The 13,234-nt window shown below is 38.8% G+C and overlaps 1 protein-coding gene across 50 annotated transcripts in view; it reads right to left on the bottom strand.

The window, feature by feature from the left end:
• LOC139964732 (uncharacterized) overlaps nt 1-13,234 on the bottom strand; it is a 390,976-nt gene that overhangs the window by 278,339 nt on the left and 99,403 nt on the right. For 33 of the 50 annotated variants that reach the window (XM_071966600.1, XM_071966625.1, XM_071966626.1 and 30 more), the window contains 15 exons: nt 12,795-13,094; nt 12,131-12,430; nt 11,477-11,776; nt 10,825-11,124; nt 10,170-10,469; nt 9,510-9,809; nt 8,851-9,150; nt 8,028-8,327; nt 7,197-7,496; nt 6,185-6,484; nt 5,294-5,593; nt 3,158-3,460; nt 2,426-2,725; nt 1,540-1,839; nt 214-513 (listed from right to left, as the gene is read on the bottom strand). In XM_071966600.1, the coding sequence (XP_071822701.1) occupies nt 214-513; nt 1,540-1,839; nt 2,426-2,725; nt 3,158-3,460; nt 5,294-5,593; nt 6,185-6,484; nt 7,197-7,496; nt 8,028-8,327; nt 8,851-9,150; nt 9,510-9,809; nt 10,170-10,469; nt 10,825-11,124; nt 11,477-11,776; nt 12,131-12,430; nt 12,795-13,094 (4,503 nt within the window). The remainder of the gene's footprint in view (nt 1-213; nt 514-1,539; nt 1,840-2,425; nt 2,726-3,157; nt 3,461-5,293; nt 5,594-6,184; nt 6,485-7,196; nt 7,497-8,027; nt 8,328-8,850; nt 9,151-9,509; nt 9,810-10,169; nt 10,470-10,824; nt 11,125-11,476; nt 11,777-12,130; nt 12,431-12,794; nt 13,095-13,234) is intronic. The other 17 variants (XM_071966642.1, XM_071966647.1, XM_071966621.1 and 14 more) reach the window with 16 other exon arrangements.

Genomic DNA, 13,234 nt, shown 5'->3' with positions numbered 1-13,234 from the left:
TTCTGCATAAGTCCGTCTGATATCCTTGTCTTTTGTAACAGCAAAGTAAAAGTACTTTTTGATCATCTCGCTGGCCATTCGTTTTGCTTTCTTAAGTTATTAGTCATATTCTGCAACAAGGACAAGAGTTAGAGAAGACAGACTGACAAGGAAGTGGACATACTACAGGGTAATGGGGACAATTAGTACTAAATTGGGGGGAGGGGGACTAACCTGCCACTGTAACATTAGAACTTGTGGAGTCTTGTCCAGATGGATTTGTAGCTAGACAAGAATAGACCCCACTATCATCATCCTGCGCCTGCGGTATTTTAAGTGTGACCTCACTTCCCCTGCTAGATATCTCATAGGGGGCTTCATTCCTCAACAAAACGCCATCCTTGTACCAGATTGTCTTTGGAGGTGGGTAACCACCCACTTTACACTTGAGGACCATAGGTTCTCCACTGGGTAAGTTCAGCTCTGGCTCAAGCCGAGTGATGAAGTGAGGTTTAGAAGGAGGCGGTTCACGAGCTACCAGAGAAGGTTGAAAATATAGGATGAAAAGGAAAGAATGATAGAAAGTGCAGGAAAGAGTTCACAGAGAAATCACCACCATAAAGGTTATTAGTAGAAAGTAGTAAATAAGTGGAAAGGTTGAAACTTATAAACTATTTACACAAAACCTGAAAATCAAATGTAAGCTTAAATTGGAAAGTAAGTTTCTATGGTCCAAGTATAATGCAGAAGGAATATCAATGAAGAAATAGGGTACAAACCCATTGGTTATGTATTAAGCCAATTATTTCTTTCATTAATATAGCAAAATAGAGACTAATAAAAATGAAAAATTATGAAATATATTCAACTTCCAAAATGAAAAATGATTTAATGCAAAAAAAGTCTGTGGTAAGTTTGGTATGAACTATACATTTATTAAAAGTAATATGACAAAGAATGTCCCCAGCTGCAGATATTCAAATTGACCCATATTTGGCATGTCTGACCCATGATACAAATTAACCAGACATTAACACAACTTTGCAATTAAAATATACCATAGTAAATGCATGTTCTGAAGAAATTTTCTATTACAATGATCCTACTTAATATGTAACAGAAATCCTTCCATGTATCAATGATGTAAACACCATGGAGATGAAAGACCTCTGAGAGCATCAATATTTCAGGAAGAAGCAATAACATGACTATTTTTAAAAGGATCTTGAAGTTCTTTAAAAAAAATTATTTTCAAGAAGAAGAGGGACCTCAATCTTCACCCATAAATCCCTTGACATGGTTCTAGGATCAAATATGTGGCTATCAAATCTTTCAATACTTTTGCAATGGTTATCTTCATAGAATTGGAATTGTCCTACAAACAAGACGGACCAACTGGATGTGTCTCTAAACCAAAACATGACATTTGCCAATAATCACAGATATCTACAGCAAACAAGTTTCTCTCAAGATTCTAACCCTATGAACATGGACATTCCATGCTCCTCCTGCATGTTCTATCATACCATATAATAGAAAACTTTCTCTCATCTAACAAACCTGAAACTGAGACATTGGAGCTTGAGGTCTCTTGACCAGATGGATTTGAGGCTTGACATGTGTACACACCCCCATCCTCTTCCTCTGTCTGAGGTATTGTCAAGAGAGACTCCCCGCCTCTGTTACTTATTTCATACGGGAGTTCATTCTTAAGGGGAGCCCCATCTTTGAACCAAGTTATTTTTGGAGGCGGGTATCCTCCAACTTTACACTTGAGTGCTAAGGGTTCTCCGCTCTGTAAGTTTTGTTCGGGTTCCAAACGAGACGTAAAGTGTGGCTTAGAAGGTGGTGGCTGAGGTGCTAAGTATGAGAAAGTATGGAATGAAGTATGAGAGAGTATGAAATGAAATAAATAAAATGAAATAAATGAGAAAAAACTGAACATTTTGAAAATGATGGGACATACAGAATAGAGAAAGCAGAGTTTAAGAGTAGTGAAAATTTATCAAGTAGTGAATTAACAAACTAAAGGCAAATGAATATTCATTAATGGTGCTCAAGAAGAGAGATAATTATGAAAGAGATGACAGGGATAGATCGTGAAGAAATTGTCAAGCTAAAGAAAACTAATATCTATTACCTGGATAGAGAAAAATGACAGCGACATGAAAGAATATAAGAAAAATTAATCAGAAAGGGCGGGTCTTTTTAAAAAACCTCATTCCTCAAACTCCTCTATCAAAGATATCACATTCACCACCGCCCTTGTTCAACTTCAAATCTGGTTTCAATTTCATGTAGGTATACCTTAGAAATCATGTTTGTCCTCACATAGGGGAAAGGTGGGAGGGACCCATAAACTAAGAACCTTCCTCCTTTCCAGGACAATTTGTCCTCTTGGCTTCAGATAGAATCGGGTAACATTATATGGGCAACCTTCACCAACCTGCAATGGTAATATTGGAACTGGTTGAATCTTGCCCAGATGGGTTAGTAGCCAGACAAGAATAAACACCACCATCATTCTCTTCTGCTTGTGGCATCTTTAGAGTCTGTTCCCCACCACGTGTACTAATCTCATAGGGGGGTTCATTCTTCAACTGAATGCCATCTTTATACCACATTGTCTTTGGGGGTGGGTAGCCTCCCACTTTACATTTCAGAGTCATGGGTTCCCCGTCGGGGAGATTATACTCGGGTTCAAGACGAGAGATGAAGTGGGGTCTAGTTGGAGGAGGCTCTGCAGCTACATGAGAGGAAAGAGGGTGTAAAAGAGGGCGTAAAAGTGGGTGTAAAAGAGGGTGTTAAACAGGGAATTTGGTGGGTATATGTAGAGACAATAACTATTGATGATATGATAATCTAAGTCTCTCAATAGTAACCTATTTGCTCATTGTCCTGTGACAAGTTACGAGCAAATCAACTATTGAGCTTATGTATTGTCTTCTACCGTTTACCAAAAGTTGCCAAGCAGCTGGCTTTTGTTTATTTTTTTTGGTGAAGAGACAATTTACTCACATAGAAGATCAACAAGAAAAGCAGAAAAGGTTGCTTTATTTTGCAGAATATACTAAAAAGGAGAAATTGTGTTCATCTGTTAAGTTGAATAAGGAGAGTGAACATTCACAAAATTTGACAACCAAACTATCTTTACTTTACTGAAAGGTCTTAGTCTAACCTGCTACTGAGACATTGCAACTAGTGGTATCTTGTCCTGAAGGGTTTGATGCTAAACAAGAGTACACCCCACTGTCCCCCTCCTCAGACTGAGGGATAGTCAACTTCTGATCCCCGGCTCGTCCACTTGTGAGCTCGTAAGGGGCTTCGTTTCTTAGCTGTACGCCATCTTTGTACCACAGGGCTTTAGGTGGCGGGTAACCGCCAACTTTGCACTTGAGAACTAAAGCTTCACCGTCAGGGAGGCTTAGATCGGGCTCAAGGCGGCTCATAAAATGAGGTTTGGATGGAGGTGGTTCTGGTGCTATATGAGAGGCGGGAATAAAGAATGGATGGAAAGGAAGATGAATAGATGATGACAGATGATAAAGAAATGAAAAAAGCAAAGAAGAAGACTAAATATGGAAGAAATTTCAATAGACAACTTGGAAGAACTATTTAATGAAACGGTGAAAAAGTATTTATTCAAAAAATTCCATGTGGCAAAACCTATACAGATTAATTAAGAGCTAATAGTATCTAGTGAGAGTGGTCATACACTGCATGTGTGGGGTAGGGGATGCAAGTGAAAACATTGCATATTGCTCATATCAGTTTCCAAAATTCGGAATGACTCCATGGAGGAAATGATAATTTCCCATTCAACAGACAGATATGAATACTGTTAATGGCATTGTCAGACTACAAATGACATGATTCTATTATTTCCTTCTTTTATAAGTTTTTACAGAAGGAAACATGCAAATAATCATAGTTTATATATATAAGTAGAGTACATAAGGATATGTGGCTTGAAGTGACAAGTGCATTTTGACATTGAGAAAGTGAAAAACTGTGAATACTGGGTAGAACAATTTTGACAAGAAGAGTATATAGGAGCTGAAAGAAGAAACTGCATTTGGCCATTGCTTCACTTTACCACACACAAGCAAATCTTGCAGTAAAGCACTTGACATAAATTGCTGCTGAAGTGAAAATACAAAATGACAGTACAAGAAATAAGAAAGCTGTGACATGAGAACACTGATTGTTACAGCCAAGGCACAACGATCAACTGTTGTCTGCTCAAGTTTTAAATCAAAGAAAACTTGTGACAGCTGGTGGTGTAAACGAAAAAGAAATGGGATAGAATCGTAGAGGCACACGGATGGTGCTACGAGGGGTGTCATCACCAAACGGAGAGTCATCACTTAGCAACAGTAGCTAAATTGGAACAGATCAGATGATGAGATCAATTTAATCAATTTAAATTCAGGAGGAAGAAGTCAGTATCACTCATAAATCACTCATGAAGTGAAGAGAGATAAGAAGACAAAACAAAGAGAAAAAATATGTGAAGTAAGATATGACACAGAACTGAGAGGTTCGTGAAGGTGTCGAAACTCAAAAGGACTTTAGAAATTAACGAAAAAAGCAGACCATTAGGTATTCTATTAGTAACCAAAAACAAGATTTATCAAGCTATGGCAGAGAGGAATAGTACCCAAGACGTTTTGCTATAAATCAGAAAATACCTATTTCGCTGACTGGAAAGTTGGCCTGCCTTTTTATAGACATTTGACCATCATAAGCAAACTTATTTTGAAACTAGTATTGCAACTAAAAGAGATAGGCTTGCAAAGCTGAAGTATAGAATAGGTTAGGTTTTGAGTTGTAGTAAGAAGGTTGGTAGGTAAGAAGTCATTTATGATGCTTTCAAAGTTATTTTCATTTCATGTTATTTTAGGTGAGTGGTTAAAGGTGAGATACAGGTTTAGATGTAAGGAGTGAAGAGGTCAAAAAGAGAGAGTTCTAAGGTTTTCAAATTCACCAGAAGTTTCAAATTCAAGTGACTATAGAGATGAGAAAAGAAAGGTTTGACTACCAAGGGAGGAGGGAGGAGGGGAAGGGGGGGGTTATCTGCCGAAATGACGACTTACAGAAAGCAGACATGTAACAATGCTAACTCAAAATGCACAAAGTCAAAAAGAGTTTTTATCATGCACACTTTTGTTGCATATTTTAATTTGTCATGCATATTCTCCAAACAGCCAACATAATACAAAAGCTCAAAGCTCAAAGCAGAGCAATGCATATTTACAACTTTCTTTTCATTCCACAGTGACCACAAAATTTCCAACCACTGAATACCACCAACCTGCCACTGTGACATTGCAAGAACTGGCATCCTGGCCTGTAGGGTTGGTGACAAGACATGAAAATACACCACCATCCTCTTCCTCTGTTTGAGGAAAGAACAGGCTTTGTTCTCCACCGTCGCTAAACAGTTCATAAGGCGCCTCATTAATAAGTTGTGTGCCGTCCTTATACCAAATGACCTTGGGCGGTGGATAGCCACCGACTTTACACCTCAACACCAACGGTTCCTCATAATTGAGGTCCTTGCTGGGTTCGAGACGAATGATGAAATGAGCTTTTGATGGAGGTGGCTCTGGAGCTGATAAAGGGTTAGAAAATGGGAGTAGGAAAAACTTCAAAATCAGGACAGCATGATGCATATTCATGAGATGTTTAGAGTCGGGGAGAATGCAGGAGGACAGATGCATGGCAAAGAGGTTCATATGACAGGCATGGAACTAACGAAGATTAATAAAATCTCCGTTATTCATAAGTTAGATGATTTGTATGAGGTACACCCTGTATAAATATACTCTAGTTTGGTTCCATATCCTACAATAGCTTGTATGTAACCTAGATCATATTTACACTTTTCCCTTTAGAAAATATCTTGGCAGATCCCACTCATTTAAGAAGTGTTTTGTCGTTATGAGAAAGTTAGGAGAGCAACCAAGTTAGATCACTAATGGGATAACTGATGCAAACCTTTATATTCACAATTTTGATTTCTTTGACGAAAGTGTAGAAGAAATTTACCAAGCATTTGCAACTTTGTAAATTTTCAGATATCAAAGTTAGGTCCAAGTAACACTTTTTATTACATATGAATCATATTCCATTGACAGAACCTTTGCAGTAGACTCAAAGTGCACTCTTCTCATAATATCAAATTAATGAGCTAAGAACCAACCTGCAACTGTAACATTGCTACTGGTTGAGTCTTGTCCAGATGGGTTCGTAGCTAAACATGAATATACCCCACCATCATCTTCCATTGCTTCTGGTATCCTAAGACTAGCTTCACCACCTCTGCTTGTAATTTCATATGGTACCTCATTCTTGAGGGGAGTACCATCTTTATACCATGTGGTCTTAGGAGGCGGGTATCCTCCTACTTTACATTTGAGTACCAATGGTTCACCATCATTAAGACTGAGCTCTGGCTCCAGTTTAGCTGTAAAGTGGGGTTTAGATGGGGGTGGTTCAGGAGCTGGATTAGTCAAGAAAGGATTAGAAAATGGAGAGATAATGAAGTACCAAGGAAATAAAAGTACCAATGCAGCTGCAGACAGTATTATAAAATGTGTTAAGTAAGTCTGTAATTAATATGTTAGGTTACAGGATAAATGTTGTAACTGTACAACAGGAGTTCTCAGTAGGTAACCCATGGACCAAAAACAGCCAGTGAAAGAAAAGTGGGCTCACAATCTTGCACTGAAAGTTTAAGGTCTTAGGCATGAGCATCCAATGGGCCTAACGTACAAGCATTGCTCAAGCTACTGTAGATATGGTAAGATTTTCTTTTGTCTGGCTGTTTGCTCCAACCAATGTTGTTCTCTGCCTCTTGTTGAAAAATTAATTGAGAACCCCTGGAGCACAAGAATAGAATATCTCGGAGTAAGGATGGGGCAATATTCAAGATATTCTGAAGCAAGGAAAAGTATTAATACTACACACCTATATATTAAGTTTGACCACAGTGAAGAGAAGTATTTGGATGAATAAATCAAGTCAACACATGCATACTGCAATAATGAATTGCATTGTAGTCAGAAACAATTGAATCCTCCATCACTAGATCTTGACCAGCAACTGCCCTCAGAGCTTAACCATTCTCCCTCTACAAATGTATCATAAGTTCTTATAAACTTATACATGTTTCTGATGCCATATTTCATGCTGAAATTATCCAGTCAACCAACCTGCAACTGTAACATTGCTACTGGTTGAGTCTTGTCCAGATGGGTTCGTAGCTAAACATGAATACACCCCACCATCATCTTCCATCGCTTCTGGTATTCTAAAGACTGCTTCACCACCTCTGCTTGTAATCTCAAATGGTACCTCATTCTTGAGGGGAGTACCATCTTTATACCAAGTGGTCTTTGGAGGTGGGTACCCTCCTACTTTACATTTGAGTACCAATGGTTCACCATCAGTAAGACTGAGCTCTGGCTCCAGTCTAGAGGTAAAGTGGGGTTTAGATGGGGGTGGTTCAGGAGCTGGATAAGAATGAGGAAGGAGTGAATGGAGTACTAATAAAGAAAGATAGAGAGTTCAGATGGGAGGTGTGTTACAAAATTATTAAAGATAGATATTAATGAAAGAATATAGTGAGTAAATTAAGAATGATGGTTGGGATGAATGGTAATAATAGAAGGATGGAAAATCAAATGATATGTACCCATAGCAATTTCATTATTTATTATTAATAGCAAATGACTCAAATGTTAATTGTACACATTAGAAAGACTTTAATTAACAGGACTGTTAAGTATGAGAACCAAAGAGTTTATCTAACCAACCATTCCAGCATGCTAAGTACATCTCATTCAAAACAATCTACTGTAATTAATATTGCCTCTAGATTCGGAGAAAGAGACCGATTGATACTTCAAAACTTGTTCAACTTTGGAACTTTGTGATGTCAAATATTAAAACAAAGGTCAGAAAAATTTTGGTTGTTGGGATCCACCAAAGGTCAGACACGGATGTTACATTTCCTTGCACAGGTACAAACATGTTCAACAAACCTGCAACAAGGATGTTACAACTGGTTGAGTCTTGTCCAGATGGGTTTGTAGCTAAACAAGAATACACCCCACCATCATCTTCCATTGCTTCTGGTATCTTAAGACTAGCTTCACCACCTCTGCTTGTAATTTCAAATGGTGGCTCATTCTTGAGGGGAGTACCATCTTTATACCATGTGGTCTTTGGAGGTGGGTATCCTCCTACTTTACATTTGAGTACCAATGGTTCTCCATCAGTAAGATTGAGCTCTGGCTCCAGTCTAGAGGTAAAGTGGGGTTTAGATGGGGGTGGCTCAGGAGCTTTAAGTATAATAGACAAGGTATTAAGGAGGAATGGTTAGAAATGGTATCAGGAATAAAATGATGAAAAGATGTTACATTAAAATGATGGCAATTAATAGAAACAAGTGAAAAAAAGGCCAATAGCAATATGAAAGACGTGAGTAAAGTTGAACAAATATTATTGGGAAATTATGAAAGACAGGATAAGTTATGAGTAGTAGCTAAATGTTACGTATAAAACTATTGACTAGTTTCCAATCAATGCAACTGCTAACAGAAGTAGAATCTCAAAATTCAGAACCCATTTCCCACACCTCCTCCCCCCTTCCATGGGAAACACCAAACAAGTGTACATTTGAAACAATTTTGTGACACCAGATTGACTGTGACTCAAACAATTAATATCTTCAGTGACTCATCCCTCTTTGTGAATATAAGTCATCCTTTTACTATTTTTGGTTATTCAAAAGTTAGAACAAATGCTGACATGAAAAAATTCCAAAGTTCAAGGAGATATGTTATAATGCATGTTATAACCAACCTGCTACAAGAACATTGCTACTGGTTGAGTCTTGTCCAGATGGGTTGGCAGCTAAACATGAATACACCCCACCATCATCTTCCATCGCCTCTGGTATCCTAAGACTAGCTTCACCACCTCTGCTTGTAATCTCAAATGGTACCTCATTCTTGAGGGGAGTACCATCTTTGTACCAAGTAGTCTTTGGAGGTGGGTAACCCCCAACTTTACATTTAAGCACCAAAGGTTCACCATTTTCAAGACTGAGCTCTGGATCCAGTCTAGAGGTAAAGTGGGGTTTAGATGGGGGTGGCTCAGGCGCTAAATATTACAAGCAAGAAGAAAGGAAGGGAATGGAAGGGAAAGGAATATTAGGAAAGATTATACAAATGATGGTTATGTGATAGATATAGTAAGGAAGGCTGAGAAAGGAACTGGCACCAGGATGAAAGTGTTATGGACAAAATTACTTAGACTGAATTGGCCAAAATAGATACAAAAGCTCACAGTACCTTGCCTTTAGGCCAATACCAAATAGTATTAACCAAAAACTGATTTTGTAGTAGATTTTATTATATATGTAAATCTCTTGCTCCTCCCAATCCATTGAACTAATCATTGAGGTTGTTTTTGAGTATACATGTTCCAGAAATTAAGAAACTGTTAAACTAAGAACCAACCTGCAACTGTAACATTGCTACTGGTTGAGTCTTGTCCAGATGGGTTTGTAGCTAAACATGAATACACCCCACCATCATCTTCCATTGCCTCGGGTATCCTAAGACTAGCTTCACCACCTCTGCTTGTAATTTCAAATGGTGGCTCATTCTTGAGGGGAGTACCATCTTTATACCATGTGGTCTTAGGAGGTGGGTACCCTCCTACTTTACATTTGAGTACCAATGGTTCACCATCAGGGAGACTAAGCTCTGGCTCCACTCTAGAGGTAAAGTGGGGTTTAGATGGGGGTGGTTCAGGCGCTAAATATGACAAGCAAGAAGAAAGGAAGGGAAAGGAATATTAGGAAAGATTATATAACCAATAGTTATGTGAAAGATATAGTAAGGTAGGCTGAAAAAGGAACTCGCACCAGGATGAAAGTGTTATGAGACAAAATTACTTAGACTGAATTGGCCAAAATAGATCCAAAACTCACAGTACCTTGCCTTTATAAAAAGATGTTGTAACCCAAATACATTTACTAAAGACAAACTTTGTAGATTTTATCTATATATGCAAATCTTTTGCTCCTCCCAATTCATTGAGCTAAACATTGGAGGCTTTTTTCGAGTATACATGTTCTTGAAAGAAATTTAGAAACTGTTATACTAAGAACCAACCTGCAACTGTAACATTGCTACTGGTTGAATCTTGTCCAGATGGGTTTGTAGCTAAACATGAATACACCCCACCATCATCTTCCATTGCCTCTGGTATTCTAAGGACAGCTTCACCACCTCGGCTGGTAATTTCAAATGGTGGCTCATTCTTGAGGGGAGTACCATCTTTATACCATGTGGTCTTAGGAGGCGGGTAACCCCCAACTTTACATTTTAGTACCAATGGTTCACCATTAGTGAGACTGAGCTCTGGCTCCAGTCTAGAGGTAAAGTGGGGTTTAGATGGGGGTGGTTCAGGTGCTAAATATGACAAGCAAGAAGAAAGGAAGGGAAAGGAATATAAGGAATGAATATACAACCGATAGTTATGTGAAAGATATAGTAAGGAAGGTTGAGAAAGGAACTCGCACCAGGATGAAAGCGTTATGAGACAAAATTACTTAGACTGAATTGGCCAAAACAGATACAAAAGCTCACAGTACCTTGCCTATATGCCAAGATGTTGAAACCCAAGAATATTTACCCACGACAAGTTTTGTAGATTTTATCTATATGTCAATATCTTGCTCCTCCCAATCCATTGAACTAAACATTGGAGGTTGTTTTTGAGTATACATGTTCCAGAAATTAAGAAACTGTTAAACTAAGAACCAACCTGCAACTGTAACATTGCTACTGGTTGAGTCTTGTCCAGATGGGTTCGTAGCTAAACATGAATACACCCCACCATCATCTTCCATCGCTTCTGGTATCCTAAGACTAGCTTCACCACCTCTGCTTGTAATTTCATATGGTACCTCATTCTTGAGGGGAGTACCATCTTTATACCATGTGGTCTTTGGAGGTGGGTATCCTCCTACTTTACATTTGAGTACCAAAGGTTCTCCATTGGGAAGACTGAGCTCTGGCTCCAGTCTAGAGGTAAAGTGGGGTTTAGATGGGGGTGGTTCAGGCGCTAAATATGACAAGCAAGAAGAAAGGAAGGGAAAGGAATATTAGGAATGAATATACAAATGATGGTTATGTGATAGATATAGTAAGGAAGGCTGAGAAAGGAACTCGCACCAGGATGAAAGTGTTATGAGACAAATTACTTAGACTGAATTGGCCAAAATAGATACAAAAACTCACAGTACTTTGCCTTTATGCCAAGTTGTTACAAATAATATTTACCAAAAACTGATTTTGAAGTAGATTTTATTATATATGTAAATCTCTTGCTCCTCCCAATCCATTGAACTAAACATTTGAGGTTATTTTTGAGTATACATGACAGAAATTAAGAAACTGTTAAACTAAGAACCAACCTGCAACTGTAACATTGCTACTGGTTGAATCTTGTCCAGATGGGTTTGTAGCTAAACATGAATACACCCCACCATCATCTTCCATTGCCTCTGGTATCCTAAGACTAGCTTCACCACCTCTGCTTGTAATTTCAAATGGTGGCTCATTCTTGAGGGGAGTACCATCTTTATACCATGTGGTCTTAGGAGGTGGGTACCCTCCTACTTTACATTTTAGTACCAATGGTCCACCATCAGGAAGACTGGGCTCTGGCTCCAGTCTAGAGGTAAAGTGGGGTTTAGATGGGGGTGGTTCAGGCGCTAAATATGACAAGCAAGAAGAAAGGAAGGGAAAGGAATATTAGGAATGAATATACAAATGATAGTTATGTGATAGATATAGTAAGGAAGGCTGAGAAAGAAACTTGTACCAGGATGAAAGCATTATGAGACAAATTACTTAGACTGAATTGGCCAAAACAGATACAAAAGCTCACAGTACCTTGCCTATATGCCAAGATGTTGAAACCCAAGAATATTTACCCACGACAAGTTTTGTAGATTTTATCTGTATGTCAATATCTTGCTCCTCGCAATCCATTGAACTAAACATTGGAGGTTGTTTTCGAGTATACATGTTCCAGAAATTAAGAAACTGTTAAACTAAGAACCAACCTGCAACTGAAACATTGCTACTGGTTGAGTCTTGTCCAGATGGGTTTGTAGCTACACATGAATACACCCCACCATCATCTTCCATTGCCTCTGGTATCCTGAGACTAGCTTCACCACCTCTGCTTGTAATTTCAAATGGTGGCTCATTCTTGAGGGGAGTACCATCTTTATACCATGTGGTCTTAGGAGGTGGGTACCCTCCTACTTTACATTTTAGTACCAATGGTCCTCCATCAGGAAGACTGAGCTCTGGCTCCAGTCTAGAGGTAAAGTGGGGTTTAGATGGGGGTGGCTCAGGTGCTAAAAAATGGGGAGCAAGAAGAATGGAAGGGAAAGGGAAGGAATATTAGGAAGGAATATACAAGTGATGGTTATGTGATAGATATAATAAGGAAGGCTGAGAAAGGAACTCACACCAGGATGAAAGTGTTATGAGACAAAATTACTTAGACTGAATTGGCCACAATAGATACAAAGCTCACAGTACCTTGCCTTTATGCCAAGATGTTGTAACCCAAAAATATTTACCAAAGACAAGTTTTGTAGATTTTATCTATATGTCAATATCTTGCTCCTCGCAATCCATTGAACTAAAACTTTGGAGGTTGTTTTGAGTACACATGCTCTTGACAGAAATTAAGAAACTGTTGAACTGAGAACCAACCTGCAACTGTAACATTGCTACTGGTTGAATCTTGTCCAGATGGGTTCGTAGCTAAACATGAATATACCCCACCATCATCTTCCATTGCTTCTGGTATCCTAAGACTAGCTTCACCACCTCTGCTTGTAATTTCATATGGTACCTCACTCTTGAGAGGAGTACCATCTTTATACCATGTGGTCTTTGGAGGTGGGTACCCTCCTACCTTACATTTTAGTACCAATGGTTCACCATCAGTAAGACTGAGCTCTGGCTCCAGTCTAGAGGTAAAGTGGGGTTTAGATGGGGGTGGCTCAGGTGCTAAAATATGGGGAGCAAGAAGAATGGAAGGGAAAGGGAAGGAATATTAGGAAGGAATATACAAGTGATGGTTATGTGATAGATATAATAAGGAAGGCTGAGAAAGGAACTTGCACCAGGATGAAAGTGTTATGAGACAA

Source organism: Apostichopus japonicus, chromosome 23, assembly GCF_037975245.1.
Source record: "Apostichopus japonicus isolate 1M-3 chromosome 23, ASM3797524v1, whole genome shotgun sequence".
Taxonomy (NCBI): Eukaryota; Metazoa; Echinodermata; class Holothuroidea; order Aspidochirotida; family Stichopodidae; genus Apostichopus; species Apostichopus japonicus.
This window is presented reverse-complemented; position numbering and strand designations above follow the sequence as displayed.